The 26883-nt window shown below is 38.5% G+C and overlaps 2 protein-coding genes across 2 annotated transcripts; one reads left to right on the top strand and one right to left on the bottom strand.

Moving 5' to 3' along the window:
- The first annotated feature begins 11213 nt into the window (after positions 1-11213).
- Positions 11214-17276, top strand: LOC145987244 (uncharacterized). Its single transcript, XM_083121762.1, has 2 exons — positions 11214-11321; positions 15618-17276. The coding sequence occupies exon 2, from the start codon at positions 15625-15627 to the stop codon at positions 17224-17226; it is 1602 nt and encodes a 533-aa protein (XP_082977888.1). The 5' UTR covers positions 11214-11321; positions 15618-15624; the 3' UTR covers positions 17227-17276.
- A 1229-nt stretch (positions 17277-18505) lies between these two features.
- Positions 18506-23554, bottom strand: LOC145987243 (uncharacterized). Its single transcript, XM_083121761.1, has 2 exons — positions 23448-23554; positions 18506-19231 (listed from the first exon to the last, which is right to left on the bottom strand). The coding sequence occupies exons 1-2, from the start codon at positions 23493-23495 to the stop codon at positions 18635-18637; spliced, it is 645 nt and encodes a 214-aa protein (XP_082977887.1). The 5' UTR covers positions 23496-23554; the 3' UTR covers positions 18506-18634.
- Positions 23555-26883: the final 3329 nt, after the last annotated feature.

The raw sequence follows: 26883 nt of genomic DNA, 5'->3' as shown, positions 1-26883 counted from the left end.
TGAATATATCTAAATATCATTTTACTTTTCTTCCTTCTTCTTTTACATCTTCTGCTCGGCTTATGCTTATTTTCTTCCTCCGTCAGAGACTCGTCACTGGAACTTTCTTCTTTCATCTTCATTTCGACATTGATCTCTTCATCATTACATTGACAACTAAATTTTTCATCTCTTTCTATTCCTCTTTCTTCTTCTTCTATTTTCTCATCTTCCTCTTCCTTGACCTCTTTAAGTTCCTGAGTGTTTTCTTCTCGTAACTTTATAGCTACTTCTTCTATCTTACTGTCATGCTCGTCATTGAAACTTTCCTCTTTCATCTTCCAACTTCTATCTTCTATAAGGACCTTCTCTTCTTCTATCTTGTCTTCATTTTCTGCTATTCTGGAAACATCTACTTCTGTCTTGCTGTCATTTTCTTCTGTTCTTGAAACAGTTATTTCTGTGTTGTCTTCGTTTTCTTCTATTCTGGAAACATCTACTTCTGTCTTGCTGTCATTTTCTTCTGTTCTTGAAACGGCTAATTCTATCTTGTTTTCGTTTTCTTCTATTCTGGAAACATCTACTTCTGTCTTGCTTTCATTTTCTTCTGTTCTTGAAACAGCTAATTCTATTTGAGATTTATTTTCAATCAGCTTTTTCTCCAAATTTTCGTTTCTTTGTTTATTTTCCTCTCTAATCTCTGAAACCTCGTCCTCGCTTCTTGTATTCATATCTAAACACTTACTCTCGATCGACAGCAATGTTCCTTCTATTATTCTCTCCCTTTTGTCAAACAATCCCAACATCCTTCTGTGGTGCTCTTTTTCCATTCTATTTCTTTCGTCAAGCATCTCCATCATCCCTCCATAGTATTAATCTATCTGCATTTCTAACTTCTGGAACATTTCCATCACGGTCATTTCTTCAATTTTCTCTTGTTTTTCCTTCACTGTATTTTCTCCGTTCTCGTCCTCGACTTTATTTTCTTTCTCCATCTTGGCTTTCTCTCTCTTACTTTCTTATTCACAGATCTGCTAGCCGCAACGTTGGTCGCCACTAATGCTACGCCCCTTGTGGGTACGTACTTAAATGTTATTTACCACGGCTACAGATATCTTAATCTCAGGGGGATAGGTTCTTTGTTTGAGAATTCCAAATAAGAAAGCGTTTTATAGCCAAGAGGATATAGTAAAATGCGGATCTATATTCTGAGAACTTGACAAAATACAGAGAAAATATATGTATATGTATAATCGAAAAGGCTTCTTCTTCTTTCAAATAGCTTCTTCTTCTTTTAAAAGGCTTCTTCTTCTTTTCATATGGAAAAAGCTTCTTCTTTTCTTATGGAAACGGCTTCTTCTTCTTTTAAAAGGCTTATTCTTCTTTTAAAAGGCTTCTTCTTCTTCTAAAAGGCTTCTTCTTCTTTTAATATCGAAAAAGCTTCTTCTTCTTTTATTATGAAAACGTCTTCTTCTTCTTTTAATATGGAAGTGGCTTCTTCTTCTTTTTCTTTGAATTTCTTCTTCTTTTATTAAAGCGTAATCTTATTTATGTGCTCGCTTTCCCCCCGCTTCTTTGTCAAACAATACAAGCTATACTTGTAGAAAGAGTAGGGTCGACTAAACTGACAATAGCGCCACCTCCTATTTGACGACCAAAGGGGAATAACCAGGATCGCTAATAACGAGCGCTGCCAATGGCCCAGTGCGACTAATAAAAAGCGCAACCGAAAAGTGCTTCGGGGCGTCTAATTTGACACAGCGCCACCGGGGAACGGACAAATGCAAAAGCTGACGATGTTCTCCTCGTCAGAGAATCAAAAAGAAATTGAGATACATTTCTGAATTCATTTGCTCGCTTAATAAATTTCCTAAACGTTTCATATGCGGCTATATTCTTAATTCTTTTAAATTACTATATGCATAATTCTATTTACTTCTATTATAGTATTTGAAATCTTCTTTTATATATTTCTCAATTTACTATAATATATATAATCCCTCTTCTCCGCTCCTAGTTTGTACAATGAGCTCTGCTCTTCTTTATATGGCGTGCTGCCATCTATCGTCGATTCCGAGAAACCATTCCTCCTTGCAACCTTAATTGTGTCGTGTGAAATTGGCACGTGACAGTCAGCACGACGAAGCCCCCAGACCGGGTCATGCTACTCATTCGTAGCTCCTCAATTTCCTCACGGTGGCAAGTGCCCACCGGTCTCATACACAGGCAGAAAATTGTTAGACTTCCCCCAGCAGACTGGAACCTGCGCGCGTCCCGTAAGCGTATTTACAAACCCTATAGTACTGCAGAACCTCCAGCGATATTTGGCTACTGATTGGCTGCCATTCCGGAAGTTGATGCAGCGTTCCTTCAAGTTAACGCTAGATGGCAGGGTTCAAATTAACAGTTTAGATTTCAGATATCCATCCCAACTAGATAAGAAACCCATTTACACTAAGGTTCATTTTTTAGCAAAATTATTTAAATTAATGTTTTAGAAGACAGAAATCAGAACTCTTCTTAAAGTGAATGATTTTTCTATTTAAAATCACATCAGTGCAAACATTGTAACTACCAATGACTATTGAGAAAATTATGTATATCCAACGTATAGCATTTTAAACATTATATTTTATTATATAAACGTATATTTCTTAACATAATTTCGACAATCTGATTACAAACTTTATTACTATACAATCATAAGGCTTATTTTTCCATACTTTTGCTGTAAATGAAGAAGCAAGGAACAATGGACACGGAACATAAACACTTCCGGTGCACACAGCCAATAAGAAAGCGTTATATACCTCTGGTTCTGCAGCACTATAGGGTTTGTAAATACGCGTCCCGTAACCGGCATGACATTTTAGTCCCGCTTTAGACGGAATAATTTCATTTAAAATGTTTGCTAACATGAATGCTATGTAAATGATTCCAAATATCTTATAGCAGATAGGATACGTACTTTACACGGAACCATTTCATGTAATATTTCAGTTAGCTTTGCGAATACAGTAAAACCTCGTTAATCCGGACGCCGATAAGCCGGACTTCGCTTAATCCGGACAGGTAAAAGGAAACAAAAGAAGCAGGAAGTCAACAATCGCTCCGTAACGGACTCCATTGTATTGCATTGTATTGCTTTACATTTTACTGTACTGTATAGTGTACTTAGGTCTATGCCCTTTCAATACACCATAATAAACGTATTTTGTTTCTATAGACGGAGTTTAAATGCACTTTCTTCTGTTCTTTTAGCAGGGACGCTAGGTTGATCAGTTTGGCGGGGCCAAACGTAAGATTTTTCTATCAAACTATTATAAATTAACAAACTATTTATACATCATATAGGCCTATGCTGTACACATACATTATATATGTATGTGTGTGTGTGTATATATATATTTATATAGCCCTAGTCTTGGAAAGAAAAGGATGAAGGGTCTCCTCGGTGGCGCATGGTAGCATAGTCGCCTTGTAATCAAGGGGTTCCGGGTTCGATAGCCGGTGGATGTTCATAGTGGTTCGGATCCCACTTTACACTGTAGAACCAGTCCCGATTAGCCTTACTATGTATAAAGTGGACTTAAAACACCAACTCAATCAATAAATTGGAAAGGAACATTATTTTCTTCTGTGGCCCCCAATAGTCTACGGATATACTCTCGCGAAATACACAGCCATTATTCGGGAAACTAAATGCAGAATGAACTCATTAGCTTAATGGCTGATACACCAAGAACAATGTTATTAGTCTCTAGATTTGTAAATTTGGTAGAAAAAATTGAGAAGTAGATAATATCCTTTTCCGTGGTTTTAGATATAAAGTGCTGGAACCAGGTTTACAATTATTGGCAACAGTGCAAATATGAAATGTGTGCGTAATGAGTTCAAGCTAGTCATCTCATGTATACAGTTCATACCGGAATCGAATCCGGTATCTCTTAGTTCAAGGGGCGGGCCAGAGTCTTCTATGGCATCTGATTGTTCACTTGGGAAATGATGATGATAAGAAATTATATGCACACGTCCAATTTCTCAAAATTAATCTTATTTGTGTGTGGAAAACTGAATATATGATGGCACTGGATAAAACAAAGTTCCCACACGCTCAAATAATTAAGCTCTCATCTTTGCTTCGGCAGGTTCAACAACCTGACTGGGTTTGATAACCGATGGAGGCACATAGTTGTTCGGATCTCACTTCAAACTGTAGGTCTAGTCCCGATTAGCCTTACTGTGCATAAAGTGGACTTAAAACACCAGTTCAATTAATCAATCAATCGAAAGGTTCAAGGTTCGATTGCTGGTGGTCAGGCCGGTAGGCAGAATTTGATTTCAGAAGGGGCTTATCCTTTATCGGCAGCCGCCATCTAAAGACGAAAATTTTGTGGGGAGGAGTAAATGCGCTGAAGATGAATTTCTTGGATATTGCAACTTACCATATACAAGATGTTTAATCCTGTTAATGAAGTAAATTTAATTACTACTACACATTATTAAAATCAGATATTTGTAGGATTTCGGGAAAGGACTGCAGCACCCGAGCCCCTTCCCTGGGTATGTGCCTGCTTGTATTAGTTCCAAAATTTCTGCGCTGTTCCAAGATCGTGAGAAGAATTTGGGAAGTACTTGAAAGCGATATGGAAGCAAATTCTGCTCTTGAAACTATGGGACTTGATGTGATGACCACGCGCAACCGAATGAAAGAACTCTTCGCAGGCCTTGTCCCTCAATATTAACCCTTTAAGCACCACACTTTTTCTTTTCATTTTATTGACTGAAATTCTGATTGGATATGATAAGTGGGTTGTTTTAAAGTGATCCACGAAGCAATAAAAAATTTACCTGTTACCAGTTTCATATAATTAACTGTCCTAAAAATATGACGCTGGTACAATAGGGTATCATACTCAACATATGCACCTTTCTGACAGAACCTAAGATATAAGAAGTTCCAATGCTTGGTTAAAATTTGTATTACTACTTCTCTGTTTATTGATTATTACATTTGATACACACGATACACATACATTTTCAAATAATAAGAAAAGGAAACAATACATATATGGAACTCTGGTTGCTTATTGTGTGTGGTAAGGTGTGAAACAATCTTTGCACAATGTTACCTGACATTTCTCACAAAATGTTAAGGGTTTAGATTTACAGTTCAGTCCTTGTCACCTTCTTTGTTTATCTCTTCGCACAACATAATATCCAATGCCATCGTACCTCACATCTTGAAATGTGGATTGTGATGATGTTTTCGTGGGTTTTCCAAATGCAGATGGACGTCCTTGTCCTGCCTTCAAATATGCCACTGCAATTGATCTTCTGTATTCCAGCAAGTCCATTCCTGATTGTGATACCTTTCTGTACACAATCCACACATTTACAACTACCATGTCAAGCATTCTTGTAAACAGACAACAATTCAATTTTTTACCTCGAACAGAAGCATTGTATTTGTTTACGAGGCAGTCGTGGTGGTCAACGCCACCCATGTATTTATTATATGACTGTACAATATGTGGCTGAGGGATGGAAATTTTCGCTCTAGCTGTTCTGCTCCATTGTGATGTTTGACACAATGGCTCAATAGTATCAAAGTTGGTACCGATAGCAACACATTTATTATAATTCCACTTGACAAATAGTATCTCTCCTTTCACATCAAAATAGTAGTCAAATGTGCCCCTTGCATCTTTACTCAATTATTTTGAATCCTTCAAGGGACACTTACTAAGGCGATTCTGTCTCAACGTACCTGTAGCTCTAATGCCTTTGTCTCGCAAGTGCACAAGTAAGTCTCTGCTGGTAAATAAATTATCAAAAAATACCCAGTAGCTGTTTGGCTCTTGAATTGTTTCCAACATATTGAGCACAACAAGGGAACCCAAAACTAAGTCTTCTCTTTCATTGTGTGCTACGTCTTTACCACAATATAGGTCAAAATTAAAGCAGTATCTACTTTCACCACACAAAGCCCACATCTTACATCCAAATCGAATTGGTTTTCCCCAAATGAATTGCTTCAGTCCATGGCGGACATAATATTTCACTATCATTTCATCCACTGACAAATATTTTTCGAATATGCCCCACCTTCGGAATTTCTCATTTACAGCATCCAATGGTGGACGGATTTTGAAACCTCGATTATCTTTGAATTCGTTCACTTTGCTGTTATTATTGAAGTGTATAAAACTCTTAATTTTGAGATACTTATTACTTGGCATAGCCTTTCTCACAATATCTACACATAAATCATCAACTTCACTCCAAAAGTGCTTCTCACTGGGCACTTTGTGATAGCCTGATAGTAACAGAATCGCTTTAACTCATCAACTGATAGAGAAAACTGCAATTCGTTTTATATTTCTGTTGCATACTTCACAGACTGTGTAGTAATCAAATTCAAAACATCGCAATCGAAAAACATTTCAAGAACTTGAAGCGGAGATTTGTCTGCCAATGTAGTTTCCATATCGGCTGCCTGTGATTCTGCACAAATACCTTCAACTTGCAATTTGGTGTGCACTGGGTCACATTTCCTCCAATTTACATCACATGTTGATAGCTGCCTCTTCTTCACTCCCCCTCGTAACTTTCTACTTTTGCTGCAACCAGGTGTAGGGATTTCTTCAGGTTCTTCCACATTCAAAGAAGAAGACTCCGTGTTTTCTTCATTTGGTACAATTTGCAGAAGTAACTCACCAGGAACATCTGCAACGTCCACATCATTTATTTGATCATCTTCAAAAATATCTTCATCGCTGTTGATGTCATTATCGGGAGGCAGAACCACCACACTCAGTTCTGCAGAGTTGTCAGCTACCGCTGGATCAAGGAGAATATCCTTTATTTCACTTGCTGTAAGCCTCTTCCTAAACATGTCGACAAAGGTAAGAATTATGGATAACGGGCACTGTAACATGCAAGCTGTTACCTCCTGACACGCAAAAATCACAATGGCTTTGCATACGCAGCTACTCGTTTGTCTTCTGTTGCAACGAAGCTAGAGACATATGTGAGGAAAAAGATGAAATTGATACCTTTAAGTTCCAGAGTCCTATAAATAGGACAGCAAATTTCATTACCATTCCACAAAGACAAAAACCTCGTGGGTTTGAGATAGTTTTCATATAAATCGTATGGAGACCCTTTCAAAGTTATATATAACATTTTTACACGCCCACTGCATATTGTTTGCAAACTAGATGAATGAAACTGATACCATGACATAGTTCTAAATATTGCTTTAATTAACTGTACTTTTACTTATGCTGTTCTCAACCCAAATTGTTATCTTTATTTATGAACATAGTTATTAATATGCTTTATTGAATAATAAAACAATTGCTTGTTCATAAACTTAGTTTTACATTTAATAAAAATTAAGAAATCAACTGTCCTATTTATAGGACGCTGGTACATAATGGGTTAATTTTGCTGACTAATTGTAAGTTTTTCTCGGCCTCCTCGATGACGCAGTGGTAGCGTCGCCGCCTTGCAATCAAGGGGTCCCGGGTTCGATACCCGGTGGAGGTACATAGTTGTTCGCATCCCCGATTAGCCTCACTGTGCATACAGTGGACTTAAAACACGAACTCGATAATTGGAAGGTTTTAGAAGAACTAAACATGTCTTTTTATGCTTCGTACAACTTTGCTTCTTTTCACCCTACTTTCACAGTTTTTCTTCCTAAGAATTCCACTGAGTATAACACGCTACGAAACCAGAGGTCCAAGGTTCGGACATTGGACAGGCATGGTTGTATCATGTCTGTCTCATTGCCATTCCTTCGGCTCATCATTCATCCTCATCGTCGCATTTAACCCAAGAGGTAGAAAAGCGGCGTAATATAGAAATATATAAATTATTGATTTGGTTTACTTTACTTCGCTTTTCTGACACTTTTTGAGTAATCGTGAAGATGAAGATGACAATCAGTGATGTGAAATTGATGAGAGGACCATCATAACGAACAAGCACGCCTAGTCCGGGATTCGAACTCAGGACCCCTGGCATCGTAATGCACCTTGTTAATCACTGCACAACAAATAGAAACAGAAAATGCTTGATAAGTTATTTGCTTCTCCATAACTCATGATTATATTATAACTATTATTTACTGTATGACTAGGGATTAATTATATTTGTACGTTTAGCCAACCTAGCCACCTAAGCAGCAGCAGATTCCACGTTTGTAGGTGGAGGCTAAATGAAGAAAAATCACAGAAAGTCAGAAATATATACAAATTTTGTAACATAATACTTATAGAGCATGCAGACGGCTGTAAAAACAATTGCTACATACCTAGTTTCCTTCCTTAATTGAAACGTGGTTTATTCTTCATTATACATGAGATCAAACACCCTTGGAGTCGAACCCAGGATCTTGTGTGGTAGTCGGACTCTCTTTTAGAATGCCAATATGTTGGATATTTGGTCGATCAGTCGATCCTGATCCATTGTTTCCAGACGAAGACAATCTGGCAGCTTCTCATTCGACATTTTACTTGCGATGTAGGAAAACGAGATCAGAAATACTTCGTTATGCTATATTCTCGCGTTTACCGAAGTTTACCACCACTCGAACAACAAATCCTACTTCAAACTGACAGATATCAACTGTCCACCAAATCAACAGATGAACCGACCGCTTCGATGTTTCTCCGAATTTTCAGAAAGTGGCCTTTACTCCTTGCAGGGCAGGTCATGAGCAGGAGGGTTGAGTGCATGTGAGAAGAACCGCTATCTTATTCATTCCCTCGCCGGAAAAGGGACAAGCAATAGAATTCTGTTCTTGGAATTTGAAACGCATGGGGATATCTTTTCTGAACCATAAAATAATTAACGCAGAAAGTTCTAGCCACTCGTAGCTAAATCTTCCTGTTTGTGTCGTCCTTTCGGCGCCCATGGAGCCAGTGCAGGGCCAGATGAAGAGAAATTGCGGGTTTTCCTGGATCTGGTGTACAGCAGGGAGGAAAAGTGCATTTTCAATAGGTCTCAGACTTCCCTGACCGGGGCGGACCACAAAACCATTAACTGGATCCCCTCCCAATACATCTGTTTGTGTTCAACAAGCAAGAAAGAGGGAAATAAAAAAGAAATGCCTTGCTTGGGTTCGTGTTACGGAAAATTGAAGAAGTGTTTCAAACTGCAAGCAAAATTTACTGAAGAATTATTTTGCAATATTTGTCATCAAAGTAAAATTTCCAGCAAATGCAGAACAGTTTCCCGGGGCCAGTGGCCCCGCGTGCCCCCCCCCCCCCCCTAACGACGTCCCTGTCTTTTAGGTTATTTCAGTTAATCCGAACTGTCGTTAAACCGGTCAACTTATCCCCCATTAGTCCGGATTAACGAGGTTTTAATGTACAATGTGTAATACAACAGCACGAAAGTCACATCGAGTTACACCATCTATGGTGAGTGCACAGTGTTCACAATTTAAACTACTAAAATATTTTTTTTTTCAAACGTGTACTATATACGTAATAAAGTACGTATGTATTTAAACAGCGCCATTCTTTTGTACCTAATACCGTTTTATATGAAACGTTATTTACCTCAGTTGAATAGTTATCGGCTTCTAAAAATTTGAAGTGATACATTGTTTACATTTCACGCGGCCGACATTACATCTGCACCCGTGACCTAGAGCACACACACATCTGATTGGTTATGCTACGGAAATAGGACGGATCCTATCCTTGAGAAATGCCATGAAATATACCATGGCAACTGAAATGCCATAAAATTTAGCAACATACACGATAGCATTTTGGTCATGGCATAAATGTTAAGAAAAATTATAAAAAAGAAAAAAAATGCTTTCGTCTAAAGCGGGCGATAGACCGCATGGAAGAGGTGGTTTAAATTCCTGTCGCCAGGTTTCGCAGTGATGTATAACCTACCCACCCAAAGGACTGCGCGGACACTTGACTTGTATTTGTTATACGCTTTTACAGCGATTGTGACCTGCGCCCCGTTACACGTCTCCAACATAACTGAGTGGTAAAACAGGGGTTACGAGAGAGCCTTAGTCATGTGTTATCTCTGACGCAACAAACAACTAGCGATATTCAGTGTTGCAAACTAGCCCGATTCATTGTCGCGCCTGTTATTCGTAGCGTGATTTAATGCTGTGTTATTTTTTTCCATCAACAATCTTTGTGTGATGATATTAAATAGTTTCAAGTATCAATCTTGTCGGTACAGTGCTGTGTTAATGACTTTCGCTCCGTCAAACGTCATATCCATTGAGTTCATTCAAATTCAAAGAAGGGGGCTTTGTTTACTAGTTTATTGCGTTTGAGAAATATAACGCTTGATCATTACATTTCTTTAAACTATTTGAAAGTAATAGGCCTACTTCCCATAAGCTATTTGAAAGTTATACTTTCATTTGAGTTTTTTTTTTCTTTTTAAGTCCACTTTATACTAAGCTAATCCGGACTGAACCTATAGTTCAGATTAAAGTGGGATCCAAACAATAATTTTGCCGGGTATCGAACTCGGGATTAAAAGAGGACGACGTGGCCATGGGCGTCCGGTAGGGGGGAAAGGGGGCGTGCCCCCCCTGGAAAATGAAAGTCAACCAAAAAATATGTATTTCACACATATAATTTCATTTTAGCCACAATAATATGTGTTAATTATTGCATGAACACCATAAATTCAAATTTAAGCAATGTTTTTTAGGGAACAACACTATTTTGGGGAAAATTTGCCTTCGTTTGCCCCCCCCCCTGGAAAAAAATACCTTCCTTGCCCCTCCCTGGAAAAAATCCTGCGGACGTCCATGGACGTGACCATTACTCCATCTCGGAGGCTCTAAAATGTTTACCAGAAGTAAGCACAGTAAAATTTATTTATTGACTGATATAGCATATTTTTCTTCTCTTTTCTGCCCTTTCGGCTAATCGCGAAGATGAGAATAAATTGTGACAAGATGAAACGGATGACGGGACAAACACAAGCATGGTATGACACAACACGAGCCTCACGGAAGATTATACTGGCCGTGAGTGCAGACGCCAGAGCATCGTTAGTCTGCAAAATGCAGTGCGAGTAGCCTATTCCAGCATAAAGTACTTTTCATCGTGTCACTTTCACATCGTAACCCTGAAAATTATATGTCCCAGCAATAATGTAAAGCCACAACAATCTGTGTCGTTGGCTCAAAGCTAAGGAAACTTGTAAGTACTTATATTTTTCTGGTCCTTGAAAAATAAAATTCGATTGTTGCAAGTATGGGCTGAGGATTTTTTTTTTTACCATGTAGTGATTGGTGAAATTTGAGTGATAACTGATGTAGTTTGACACTGATATAGGTAACAGCCTGTCTATTTCATAATCTAATACATATCTGTGGTACACTGGTACACAAATGTGCACATAATTTAAAGTATAATAGGTGGTATGTTCTAACGTAGAATCAAAATTCATATTTCCAATAGAAATGTAAAATAGGAATGCCAGCCAGGAAACATTATGACTATTGTTGTTAGCGTGTAGCTACAAGTTAAAATTGTGGGTGGGATGTATAAGTATTGTTAGGTAAATTGTCCATGACTATTTTCATCCATTTTCCCCTTACATTCTACGTGTTTTGATTGATTTGATTTATTTTACTTCTCTTTTTGTGCCACTTTTGGCTAATGGGATGATATGATGATGTGATGAAATTGATGAATGGACACTCACAAACATCATGCCCAGGCCGGGGTTAGAACCCTTGATCTCTAACGTCGTAGTGCGATGTGCTAACCACTACGCCACGAGGGCCGGCTCACATCCTACGTGTTTATAAAACTGGATTCTTACATATGCTTGTTCAGAAGTTGTCAGCATGTTGTTAATATCTTTCAATTCTTGAAGCTCTCATTACGTAAAAGAAAATATTTTCTTAAAAATTTTGATTTGGTGTAAGTGCACTTTATGCACAGTAAGGCTAATCGGGACTGGACCTTCAGCTTAAAGTGGGGTCCGAACTACTATGTGCCTCCTCCTGGTATCGAACCCGGGACACTTTGATTAGCCTACAAGGCGACGATGCTACCACTGCGAATGTGTTCGGTAATGGTACAAACGCATTCCATGGGTGAAGTCTGTAGGCGGGAGAGACTTTTGGACAAATTTGAGAGATAGGCTTTTAACAAAAATTCACCCACTTCCAAATAAAATTTTAAATAGCTCATTATATGAATCTCCTTCTATTCTTACCAGTGGCTTAGGAAACGTTTTGATTTGGAGAGGTGTAAAGTTCAATATTTGCGTGATTGTATGATTTTTCTGCATGTTTGGGAATAAGCGTGTCAACACAGGGACACGCATTAATATGAATATTAATATTGGCCATTCCATTTTAGAATAGTCCACATGGCTCTCCATTTTTTTTTTAATATGCGATCTCTTTCTGCCAATAAAATGCAATAATCAGAAAACAACTTTGATTTTTTAAGAGAATTATTTCTATTTTCAACATAATTTTAACAGGTTTTGAAAACATGTACAAATAAGCTCTAGGGTTTCGATACATCACCTTGCACTAATTTAAAGCGGTTTTACTACCTTTTAAAGCAAGGGACCTAACTAGTAGTACCACAATGTTCAATTAGTATGTTCTATAGGTTTGTTTTACATCTCTTTTCTGCCACTTTTGGGTAATAGCGAAGATGAGGATAAGTGACGATATGATTAAATTGTTAAAGGGACTCTCACATAGAACACCCATGACTAGGACGGAATTCGAACCTGGATCCGTGGCGTCGTAGCGCGGTGTGTGCCTCCACCGCGTATCGAACCCAGGACCCCTTGATTACAAGGCTACGACGCTACCACTCGCCATCGGGTACGCCCACACACTATATACTAAATATAAGTCTCTGAACAACAAATTTTTGCGTCTGTCAAATTCCTTGATGGGGGATTCAAGGGGTACGATTCGGATCAAAGGATTTAGGGAGTACCCCTCCCAGAAATATGGGAACAATGTACCCTCTCCTTGCTGCACCGATGATTCTAACCAATCATATTCCGGAATTTCACCAGTTACTAAGTAGTTCCAAATTGCGTGCATAGATATCAGGTCAAGTAACAAAAAATGTTTTTATTTCCAATGCTTATGATATTATAATAAATAGACTACTTCTCTCAGTATGTTAATTGCAACTACAATTTTCATTTTGTAATGAGACATTAACTTTCAAACGTTTACATGAAAAGAGAAAGTCAGTGGGAGACCACAAAATGCTTGTTCAGAAATAGACGAAACACTTCTTGTTTGAGTATGTACACGAAACCATAAAGATTTGAATTCAGACACATCCCGCATCCTGATATTCCAACTGGCCGGAACGGTTTTCATTTTAATGCTGATATAAGTTGGCCAGTTTTATGTTACGAGTATTAGAACAAAATAATTACACCTAATATTAATGTTTGTGGTGAAATTTCATGTTAATGTACATTATACTCAAATAGTACATGAGCTAATCAACTTTTTTGTTATCACTGTTGTGGCAAACGGCTTAGAATAATTTCTCCTTGTAGAGTTTTAGGCGCCGGTCGAGCATTTATATGATGGGAGTGTCAAAAAAGTAGTTAGTTTTCTATGAAAAATTGCTGATTCAAGATAGTCGCCAGATCGTTCCGCTGCAGTCCATTGAAATGGCGATAACTTATTTTATTCTTAGGAATAAATACGATTTTCTTTTTTCCCCCGCAAAGTATTCACACCAAAATATATATTTCTTGTAATTAAAGTTTTCTCTTCTCTTTCTCACACAGTAATATATTACATTTAAAAGTAGTGTTTACATTTGGCTTAACAGAATGTTTTACCCTGAATAACTCTTGAATGAATAATATAACCGAAATTTCCACGGAATAGAAAAGTGTCATACTGGTCTTTAGAATAATGCCGCCAACATGTTTATCTTATTATACGAGTATTTACGGATGTTATAAGCAAATATATTACTTAGGAAGCATCCATGAGAGTCCGGGGGGGGGGGGTGGCCCCCCTGAAAAATGAAAGTCAACCAAAAAAATATCTTCCTTGCCCCTCCCTGGAAAAAATCCTGCGGACGTCCATGGAAGCATCTGAAATCCGTTACAAAACCTTCCTATGAAAAATGGAAAGTACCCGCTCACATGTTATAATTCTCTGAATTTTAGTGGCAATAGTTCTATAATTGGACATTATCGATTGTCATCGTTTAACATCAAGTTCTGTGTTCGTCTGAAGACGAGAGAATGCTCTCTCGAAATGTAGGTAATGTAGTGTTAAAATAAGTAGAGGGATAAGTACTCGCAAGTTACCTATGTAATAATATTAAGCACTACCAGTGTGGGAGATGAGGCCCCTTCCACCAGTGGTTTGTATTACGCTTGCTACAAGTGTAGTCAAGCTTATCAACGTGATATTTGATTATAAGATGCATTGCTTAATCGTAGATCAATATTTTTAATATATTAAAACTACAAACATCAGAACTGTTTAATCAATATCATTATACCCTAATAACCTAATTAATATGAATGCCTATATTTAGATATATTTTTGTTGTGCTTTACGTTACGCTTTTATATTTCCCTGGGTTAACCGTGACGACGAGGAAGAATGGTAAATTGATGAAATAGATTAATACCACAATACAAATGACCACATCTTCCCAGGTTTCGAATTTAGAAACTTTGTGTTCTTAACTTACTACGCAGACCACTCACTCTACCACGGAGGGTGGTGACAATATTTGTATTTTCCTTATTTTACGTCGCTCTTTTGCCAGTTTTGGTTAGTGGTGATGATTTGGATTTGTTGAAATTGCGGAGGTGATGTCTATGCTGGAACTCTAAGCCGTAACCATCGGTTGCGAAATTGCGAAACACACTCTTAATTCACTCGACCACCTTGGTGAGTGCAACTTTATTTAGTGTATCTTGGCGCTATGTTGTCAAATTTCCCTTGTCGATAGATAGGCAGTGTACGTACTGATGCATATCATGCTTACATGCTAAATAACTCCGATCCAAATTTGTGTTTTACACAACACTACCAGCTGATCAAAATTCGTTCATTTGACATTTCTTCAAAATTCAATCTCGCAAAATGTAACCACACTTATCGTGTTTTTAAAAAATGGGACACATTTGTTCCGGAATAGGTAATGTGAATTATCTAGACTGAGAAGGTCTGTATTAATACTGAGTATATTTAAGAAATGGGTACAAGTGATGACCCTTTTTGAGGACTTTCAAATGTCAACCTTTCCTTACGTAGTACGCAGTACTTTGCAGTCTAACGAAGCTCTGGAAGTCTGCACTCACAGCCGGTCAAATCGTCTGTGGGTGTTTTGCTTTGTCCAGTACACGTGCTTTTGTGGTTGGCCTTTCATCAATTTCATCTTCTCGCCCGTCATCCTCATCTTCGCGATTAAGTAGAAATGGCGAAGTAAAAAGTTGCTTAAGTAAAGTTGACGTACATTGAGAAGACATAGCATAAATATACAGGATATTTCATCCAGGCCATTTCGTCAATATCTACAATAGTTTCCCAAACTGGAAGATGGTTCGTTTTAATTCTGGTGTAATAAATACTGCCAAAGTTATTTCTCACGTTGCAGGAGGCTGATGGCAGGAATTGCACTGAAGCCAAGAAGACATGGGTTCACGGGATTCCACAAATTGATGCATTTTCCCATTCTTTTTGGCTCGTGCTGCCTAATTACAGACGAACCTATGCAGAAAGAGCAGACGGCATCGCCCTCCAACAATCTGCTTGTGGATGCATCTGTAGAAGCAATGCAATATCAGCAAAGGAGCAGAGGTTTGAAGCTTCAGGAAAGTGTTAGTGAGAGGTACGGAGATGCCATTGTCCATGTCCCGTCTTCTGGAAGCAAGCATGTCGATACCGGCTGCCAGGCGAACTTCAAAGACTCCATCCGCCACTTTGAAGATATGCTGCATCGCCCTTCGTATTCATTCTCAGTCACCCAAGTACCCCAACTGAGTTGCAGAAGATTTGCATCCACTTCCCTATCGACAAAGTCATCTTGGTCCTCCGACTGCTTGACTCTGTCCGATCGCAGCATACCTCTCACGTACAAACGTCCTAATGTGTGCCTGCCGATTGATACCAGGAGAAGCGGGAGGGCCATTGAAGTGATTGACCTCAACGCTGCACCAAGCGAACAAGTGACCAACTTTCTATGGAGAAAATCGAACCTGGACAATTCCACAAGGGGTCTTAAAGTTTCTTCTTTGCCTTCTTTGCCCCAGTCTATGCAAACTACGAAAGTAGCATCCTTAAAGAGAGTTTCTGATTCGTCAACTTTATCTCCTGCAGGTGACGCCACTGAGAAATCTCCAAAAGAAGCCAGGTCGGCATTGGCGTCACTATCTCATAACATTGGTCAATCCGTTCAATCTTCACACGTGTCTAGCTGCTTCAACAGGCGAGAATTTTTGAAGGATCTTCACCCAGATGAATCTAACTTGAAGACCAGAGCAGGACACAACTCCTCTGGGGATATTACTGCTAACCCCAGCACTCTCTCAGCGGTAACTCTGAACTCTACTAACACAAACGGGTCTGGAAGTTTGCAAGAAACACCAAGCGTGGAAGTTGGTGATGACTGCACAGAAGAAGTACTGAAACCAAAACTCTTAGCCCCTCCAAACTCTCCCTCCTCTAGCATTCTTCTCTCGAACACTTCTAGCGCTTCTGTTCTGTACAAACGTTACAGTCGCAAAATCCTGAGTCCAGAAGAAAAGATATCTAGTGAATTGAACTCGTTTGGCGACAATTCTGAGTCCTCCATCATGAGCAGAGCCACTTCATCAACGAAAGCATTCTATAGCCTTTTCCCAGAGCTGATCACGAAACTTGAGAACATTGAGAGTAACAGTGTAGGAGATCACAAGGGAAACGATCCCAACACTCTCCACCCTGAAAAGCGCTTTGAGTCTTTGGAGGGAGGAGACGATATACGGGTACTTATGAAGGTGAATTCCATCTACTCCGGTACTCCCACATCTAGCAATTTATCTGGTAGCAACGAAGGTATGACGCGTTCGGGTAGCGAGCCAGTTTTCCCAGTACACTCACCTCTCTACACTCACCGAGAAGTTGCTTCTGACCCCCAGTTAACTCCAGACAACACATCTCCTTCATTGCGTTTCCTGAGAAGAGCCATTTCTTTCTTAAGCTATATTTGGTCATTTTTTCGATGATTAACACAGGTTACAAAAATTGTACGTAAACATAATCAATGTCCCAAACTTTAGAGACATAAATCTATTTTACACTGATTCTATCTGTGTTCACAATAAATACTTATCTGTAACTTATATTTATAAATAAATATGTGCTTTAAACAGTCCTGTAAAGTGATTTTCAAGTACGGAAAATAAATTAAGAGATTTGTTTTACATTCCATTAATATTAAAATTTATTTGTTTTCTATTGGATCCTGTTTGTATTCAGAGGTGCGTCACGCACCTAGGAGGAAGTGTATAATTTGAAAGGAATATTGTTTTGTATTTTCTTCCTTCCTGTCCCCGACCCTAGTAGCGGAGTGGTTAGCACACCGAACCTACGACGCCAGGCGTCCCAGGCTGGGCATAGGTGTGTCCTTTCGTCAATTTAACTATAGCATCACTGATCCTCATCTTCGGGATTGGCCAAAAGTGGCAGAAAAGCGAAGTAAAATATACCAAATCGACCAGTTTCAATCCCGTCACAAACTAAATGTCAAATGAAGATGAGCAAACAAATTACAAAACATTCATCAATGAAGTATACTAATGAGTTACTGGTTAAGTTGCTGTGTTCAGAGATATTTCCTTGAAACAAGTTCAGAGAGAGAACGAACTAACTACGCCGTTGTCAAAATCAATGTTTGTTTCAAATTTACTATTTGCACAGACAGGCTAATCTACCATATGCTCCATGTACAAATGATAATAAAGTGCCATCACATCATGGCTTCTGATCCAATGAACTGCAGCCAATCAGGAGCGGTCCAAGGAATTCTGGGTACCCAGAATTCTCACTGAAGCTGTTTGAGCTTTAAGATGACGTATGTGGATGGAGTATCGGAACCACTGTGTGCCTCTACTGGGTATCAAATCAGATGACCCCTTAACTACAAGCCGAGAGCGTTACCAATAGTAGCTGTCCTCATTGTATGAATATATTTCATCTTGATGTAGCAATATCATAATGATCTTGATTTTTGAACCAGCTATGTTTCTCACGAAGTCGATCCATACCGACCATTACTTAACGGCCTAAAATGAGACATTTCAAGTTATTACGCATGGATCTTTTCAGAAGAATATAATCTGGATGAAAGTTATATCAGAATTTTAAAGTCATTTATCTTATACTTTATTATTTACAGTAAAAAGGTATATTATTTACAATGTAACCCAATTTTTTTTTGAACTACGTACAAGAATAACAGATAAATAAGTTATTATTGTAAAATCATTTGGATGTTGACTACGTAAAGTATGGTAATATATTTTGTGCATATAGTTAGTTAGCTTAAGAGTTAAATTTATTGCAGTTACTTTCCGGCTAAAAATGATATATAAATAAATACGTCCTGTTTGTCAGAAATCTGTATTTAGAACCTTAGAGTAGCACATCTCTCGCATTTCTCTTAAGAAGTACATCCCTTTGGTTCAACAATACATCTGGAGCACTTCTCTTGAGCAGAACATCCGGAGCACTTCGCTTCAGTAGAACATCCGGAGCATTTCGCTTCAGTAGAACATCCGAAGCAGTTCGCTTCAGTAGGACATCCGGAGCACTTCGCTTCAGTAGAACATCCGAAGCACTTCGCTTCAGTAGGACATCCGGAGCACTTCGCTTCAGTAGAACATCCGGAGCACTTCGCTTCAGTAGGACATCTGGAGCACTTCGCTTCAGTAGAACATCCGGAGCACTTCGCTTCAGTAGAACATCCGAAGCACTTCGCTTCAGTAGAACATCTGGAGCACTTCTCTTGAGCAGAACATCCGGAGCACTTCGCTTCAGTAGGACATCTGGAGCACTTCGCTTCAGTAGAACATCCGGAGCGCTTCGCTTCAGTAGAACATCTTTTGCATTGCGCTTAAGCAATACATCTCTTGGACTCAGCAGCACGTCACGTTCATTACCTTTCAAAAGAATATCTCTCTGTGTCAGAAGAACATCTTTCGGATGTAGAAGCACATGTGTTGGTACAGCCTGAAATAAATTAGGAGCAAATGATTAACATTATTTTCTTTGACATTCCTGTGCCCTAATATTAAAACAAAAGCATTATGTTATAGAAACATGAGTATGGTCAATTTTAAAAGTTCTGTGAAACAAATATGGCCATACCACGAATGATGGCCAATGTTTATCTAGATTACAGTGTTCCGAGCTGAGCGTGGGTGGATCCACTCCGAGAGATGAATGGAATGTTCTACACGGCAGAGCGCCATAGTGGGCGACAAGATTTATCGTAATTCGGTTCCTTTTACTCATAGATTCTTCAGCTTTCACTATCTACGACCTAGGTACCTGATATGATTCTGACATGGTGGAACCTGGCCCACCGCAAATGTAATCCTCCCTGGAATTTTACACAGAAGAGCAGATTGTACCCAGACCACTACACGAGGTGGAGCCTCAGCCACCATTAAATAATTCTCCCACACCATATGTTTATATCCTCCTTTACACTATACACTATATATTAGTCCTTTACACATATATACAATAAACCTTTTCGAGCAGGCATCATCTCCAGGAAGCTATCAACTCGGGGCAAGCCCAGGCACCTAACGATCTGTTGGGTGAGATGAGTCAAGGCAAGGATAATATAAACATTTTCCTGCTCCCCCCAAAATAGGCAATAGTTAGGCTGGATAGTTCGATGAAATAACCGATCTCTAACTATGCACTCACCAACATTCCTTTACACATATCGACGCCTTCCCCAAACACATGATACGTTAGGAAGTATTGACTTAGGAGAAGTTAAAGACAAACACACTACTGTGAGGACATAAACAGAACCAGTCTCTGAAACATAGGTATGAATTGAAACAAAAATAGCGGTTAGAAGTTCACCAACTCAACAAGAACCAATCACCACTAATCAGTTACAAAAAGGAATGCAATTTCTTACTCTTGACAGCGACATCTTTCGCTTTATTTCAACAAACTATGAAAGCTTGAAGTGTTGGAAACAACAATCTTAGCAGGAGGGATGTAACTTACTTTTGATCCACATCAGAGTGTAAAATCCTGGGAGGGACAGGGTGGATTTCCCCCCTACCAATCACCTTGGCCTAAAGATTCCCTTCCCACAAAAATATTTTGAGGAAAAGAATTTTTTTGAATAATAAAAAAGATAAGCAATTAGTTTTGAGTTCAAATATAATTTACTAAAGTTAATATCAATCATGCATGTCAGTGTTGCATGTTTTCTCTCTCTCTCTCTCTCTCTCTCTCTCTCTCTCTCTCTCTCTCTCTCTTTTTCAAGTGACCACTAACAGATCTAAACAATTAATAATATATGTACAATAAAAGTAAAACGATTGATTTATTTGCTTTATTTTTACTTCGCTTTTCTGCCACTTTCGGCTAATCGCTAAGATGAAAGTAAAATGAGAATGCAAGACAGATAAAAGTATAAAATCAAAAACTTTACAAAATCTTATATGTTTGGTTTGGTTTGATTTGGTGTTTTAAGTCCACTTTATGCGCAGTAAGGCTAATCGGGACTGGACCTACAGTTTAAAGTGGGATCCGAACCACTTGTGCCTCCACCGGGTATCGAACCCGGGACCCCTTGATTACAAGGCAAGTAGGCTACCACTGCGCCATGGGGGAGGCCCTAATCTTATATGTAATAAAATAATTTCGATTATTTGTAATTTATTGGCATTTTTGACCAGTTGTTAAAGGAATTACTTTGCTGCTTTATGAATACCTGATATACAGTATATAAAAGTAACAAATTCATTATTTTATATATATTTAACAATATACATATTCAATTTTTATTAATTTATTTTTATATGTAATAATAGATATGTATAACATATAATAATTCATACATATAAACATATTTGTGTATGTGTGTGTATATGTGTAAATTAAGATCCCCCGACCAACTTCCAATGACTTCGCTTCCTGATCCAGGTTATACAATAGTATATACATATATAGTCCCAATCCCACCATTGACTCACTGACATAAATGTTCTCCATGAAGGAAGCCCCGGAGGCCAAAAAATACCCAATTACGACCCCACCCCATGAAATCGTCCCAAAAGACCGAGAAAATTCAAAATTCACTCAATTAGCCCCTTTTTTAAGGGTGAAAATGCCCTTTTTCCACGTCCTTAAAAACCGTTTCCAAGGGCATTTTTTGCAGAACACATTGTTTCCTTCAATTCTTAATTGTCTGGCTACATTATATTTTTCACAGATCACACACAGATGAATGAATTCCTGCTTTTGAAAAGGTGCCTCAAACAATGATGACATCTACATAAGAAGAAGATTCAGTCCAGATACAATTACGTATATATTGGTATATACTCAATGCGAGAATGGCGTAACCTGCGACATAATCCCCCCGCATCCTGTGGTCACCCCTGCTGGTAAGGGAAGTGGGGAACGGGGATTAGGCCGCAGACCAACCAGACAATAGCAGTGGCGCCGAGAGACACGACGCGGCGGTAAGAAGTACTACGTGAATCTCGTTCTACTGGCTGCTGCGTTTCTTATCGTGCTGGATTGGTCGCTTCTCCGCTCCTCGCTTTCATTGCCAGCATTAAGATCGGCCACCGTAACAGTAGAAAAGACAAATAGTTAGATATATATTTTTTATTGTGGGTTTATTTTTAAGAGTCGCTCACTTTCGACGTGGCCTTTAGCCACGTCTTGTACGCTCGTATGCGAGACCTTCGGCCACGTTGTGGACGTAATCATATTTGAGATGGGGTAAAATGTCTGCATGTTGTATTGGATGAAGGGGAACAAGTGTATAAGTTCGCTAATTTGAAAAGTTTACAAAGTAACTTTATGTGTATATGGGCTCTAATAAGGTACAAATATTCAAAATATTCAAAATTGTCTATTTTGTTAATAATAAACTCAGTAAGTACTAACAGTTTCAAGATAATTGGTTGGATGTTTTCCATAAACGAATTCAATAGCGACACTAAATTGGAAATTCAATATTTACGTCTTTTGTAACCACGATGTAAATATTTTCACATTGAGTATATCAATATACACGTAATTGTATCTGGGCTAATCTTCTTCTTATGTAGATGTCACCCTTGTTTGAGGCACCTTTTCAAAACCAGGAGTTGACTCATCTGTTTGTGATCTGTGATAAATATAATGTAGCTAGACAATAAATAATTGAAGGAAACAATGTGTGCTGCAAAAATGCACCATATTTAATCCATTAGATGAAAATATGGAAGTGTTTAAGGGTATTATCGAAGGTGGGGAGGGGGGGAATATCCAACTTTTACATATTAGACCTTAATTGACATGAGGGTTCTGGGGGGATTCCGAATTAAATTTTTTGGGGGACGGTATCAAACTCTAGGTCTAAGATTATGGCGGGTATTTTAGTTAGGGGGGGGATGAGTGTTAAATTGAGAGGGATATCCAAATCTTGTGTATTGCTATTGTCTTAGACTGTTGCGGAAATTCTGGTGTGGAGACTGAGAATTATTTTTTTGGAGGAGACAATATCAACAGTAAGTCTAGAATTGATTGAGTATTAAATTTAAAGGGGAGATAGAAAGATCTTCATAAAGTGTTAAATCTTACATTGTCAAATATTTCTGTAGAGGAGAGAGAGTTCGAACATTACATTTTGGAGACTGTATTTACCGATATGGTATCCACACGTTTTCGACCCCGAACGTGCCAAAGGAGAAGCTGGAAAACACTAACAATGTATTCACATCCTATTAAATTAATATTCTTGAAAGCCTGCAAAGAAATGGATGTAAAAATTTTCTTGATCGCTTCGCTCGCAATTATGTGTTCATAGGATTCGTTTTGAGCGCTTTAATGAGGTGAATGTGAAGTTTTATACTATAGCTGCATTACAAAACAAGCGATATTCTCGATTATGATGGACGATTTTAGGGTGGTCTTGAGTAATGGGCCTCCTGTTTTGAGAGGAGGGGCAGATCAAATTAAGTGTTCGGTAATGCTACGGAAAAAGTTACTTTAGGTAGACACGTTGTCGTAATTAAATACTTTGTGGAGATTACGATATGGTTTGAGGTTGTGAATAATATTATTTGGGGAGGATGCACCATTGGTCTTCGGGGGGATGGGCACCCCTGCTTGCCAGAACTAGGATCGGCCGCCGTAAGAGTGGAAAATATCTACAGTAAGTTTGCTAGAATCTTAAAATTGAAACAGAACTTACAGACGGAAATCCAATCACAAGAGAAAATAACAAAAGTCGAAGATCCATAGTCTGTTCAAGAGTAACACGTCAGAGTGCTCTAGCCCTTCAAACCAATGCTTCTGTCATGTGACGTGCACCAATTTATATCATGGTTCTGTTTCAGTTATACTAGCTATGTCATCGTCATATGTGACTGCACCTGTCTGTGATTATAAGCAGCATTGAAGTAGAGGACAAACAGAAAACTCTCCTCTTTCATTTTACGTAACAAGTTTATCCCAGCAGAGTTCTAATGACGCATTCTCATTGTTCCGTTTCCCGGGACAACTTCTTCTTTGTTCATTTCTTGCAGGTCTTGTCAATAGTTCACACATACTACTTTCTAAACTTCTGTCATGAAATCACAATCATGATGAGAATCCAAAGTATTTGAAGTTAGAAAATCATGGCACGACATCAGTAACAAAAATAATCCATTTCTTACTTGTATAAGTTGCTAGTGTTTGGCTTGGTGGCCGAATGACGACCTCGCCACCAAAATTTTCTATTTCGAGTCCTGGCTTCGGCTTGGGTATTATTTGTGAAGTCGCTACATAAATTTCAACTAATTATCACTCATCCTCATCGTCGCGATTACCCTAAAATTTTCTGAAAACAACGTAAAGGGAAGAAAATAGAAAGTTGCTAGTGGTATTAGATGTAAACAAGTTTTATTATATCCATTTTGTTCGCTAGAGGCTAGGCGAGGCAAAATAATATTTTCACAGGGTAAAGAGGGATCCAGTTGTTGGGTAGGGGAGTACATTAACATTAATTATCTTGTCGTCCTCGCCATATAATTAAGGATACCCTGTGGAAGCACGCACTGGTCCGAACCCCACTTAAACTGTAGATCCAGTCCCGATTAGCATATGCATAAGGTAGAAACAAAACAAAGAACTCAAAATAATTATCTTGTAATATAAAACATTACGAAAAATTGCATTTCTATTCGTCACTTTCTCAATTCTTAATATAATTTCAGAATGACGGCAGTTATAGCGGAAACTAGAGACGCAGTAAGCAACATTTGGTCCAACCTGTTAGTTTTCCCACGCTAGCGATAGCGCGATAGTTCCTGTGCCAATCAGAAACGAGGAAAATGACAGTTGCTAAAGAGGGAGGAGCAAATGGTAAGCACAGAAGAAACTTCTTAGTATAATGCTTACTTTTTAATGTTTTATTCAAGAAATGTATTTTGAACAGTTTTCCGTGCTAGTGCTTTGTGTGCTGTGGTTACTCTTCTGTAATTATCATCTACTACTTTGAACAACTCTTACAACACAGGTTAGTGCTAGGGCCTCCCCCATGGCGCAGTGGTAGCGTCATTGCCTTGTAATCAAGGGGTCCCGGGTTCGATACCCGGTGGAGGCACAAGTGGTACGGATCCCACTTTAAACTGTAGGTCCAGTCCCGATTAGCCTTACTGTGCATAAAGTGGACTTAAAACACCAACTCAAACCAAACAGGTTAGTGCTCGTTATGCAATATAAATATAATTGTCTGGATACTAAAGGTATGTACGTAAAAATAAGCGGGACGTCACGAGTCGAAAATGCCGTCATCTGCGAGATGCATTGCCGTCTGCAGTCACCCGCTATCCCGGCCCCAAGCCAAACTAAACGCACTGTATATTGATAGCAAAATTATTTTGTTTCTAAACCTGGGGCAGCCATACTTCTAGGAATCGTCTACCCTCTTTCAATTATTGCGGCCGCTGATTTTGCATCGATACTAACTTGTAATAGACCATTAAAAGGAGAGTAGTTACATAAACCACACTATGGAAATCGGTAAAACGCATTCAGTACATAAACATGTTTCTTCTCCTTAGAAACAAGCATTGGCTATACCATGCTTAAATGAAATCCCAATTTGCTCAAGGCTTGGCAACATTGAAAAAAATTTCTCGGGCAACACTTTTTTACTTAATTTTCTGTATGATGTTTAAACTAATAGAAAGGTATTCGGCAAAATAACATCCCTTCTGCACACAAAGCAAAGGCATGGATTATAGACTGTGTAAAAATAAGAAAAGGATCACAAAGAATAGGGGTAAAACTTAAGAAAGAAATGACAGCAACTTTAATGAAAGTTAAGAAGCCGACTTAATTGCTTTTATCTTCCGGACGAAGACTGCGGGGAAGATCAATAATTTCTGCCGGAAGGAAACTTACGCTCAGGTGGAAAAGAAGGACAAGAATTAATTTTTCTTTGTTCCTTCTGATGAAAGGAGTGTGAGGGGAAAATAGAACAAGTTTTGGATTAAAATGAAAGAAAAAATGGGAACTACGAATCACTTTCCCCCTACTTCGTTTCCTCTCATTAAGAGCAGCCTTAAGTTTCCAGAAGGTAGAAGGACCAGCTGGTAGGATCCTTATGTTTCAGTCTTGAAATTATGAAAGAAATGAACTGATTGTGCGTCGTGGACGATTTTCAGAGACCATACATGGTTTAAATTTGCATTTTTGTTGCTTCGCGTCTAATTTTTGACTGACTGCTGTTAAGGGTATAAAGGTGGCTAAATAGTCTAGGCAGGATTTGACCTAACAGTTTATATTCTGTGACTTTGTTGTTATGGATTGTGAAGTAATGGTGTACATGTTTTAAATTAAACCGTGGTTTAACATGTTCTTGAATAAACACTTAATTTATAAAGTGTAAAACTGAACAACATGTACACCATTACTTTACAGCAACAAAGTCACAGAATATAAACTGTTAGGTCCAATCTGGCCTAGACCATTTAGCCAGCTGTATACTTTCAACAATCGCGACTAGATGAAATTGGTTTGGAAATTAACATTTAGTGAACATTAGATTACGCTTTCAAGCAATGAAGATGACTAGCGTGCGCAGACCCTCTGATTCCGGGGGAACAGAGGGGTAGGGGGGGGGGTCAAAATCCTTGACGAAAGTTCAGTCGGTGAAAGAAAGACTACATTTAATCTCACTGTTTTACAAGCTCTGTTTTGATGCTTTAAAACCTGGGGCGTATCTACACTCCCTTTCACCCCGTAAATCCGTTTCTGTTTACATTTAGTATAATTTTATACATTTCGTACATGGGATTCGTAAATAAAACTGATATTTACTCCAATTAATGAGAAGTCAAATCTAAACATAATTTACGGCTTTTGCTAACTAAAACTTTTACTACAAGGTGGCGCAAGTCATCACCTGATTTTCTTAGCTTAAAGCTTGGGTTTTAAATTAAACAAAGTAGGTTTTTTCGTGTGAAACTTTTATTGATTTGTAAGTTTTATGTCCTCAATTTTTAAAGATGACATCCCGACCACGAATTGATGCAAATTTGGGCTCTTTTTATTAAGTTTTCCATGGTGTTGGAAATCTGCGGGGAAATGTTTTCAATTTTATGCTGAATATTGTCCATTAGTTGCTGTAACGTCTCTGG

Source organism: Lepisma saccharinum, chromosome 4 (genome assembly GCF_977018435.1).
Source record: "Lepisma saccharinum chromosome 4, izLepSacc3.1, whole genome shotgun sequence".
Taxonomy (NCBI): Eukaryota; Metazoa; Arthropoda; class Insecta; order Zygentoma; family Lepismatidae; genus Lepisma; species Lepisma saccharinum.
This window is presented reverse-complemented; position numbering and strand designations above follow the sequence as displayed.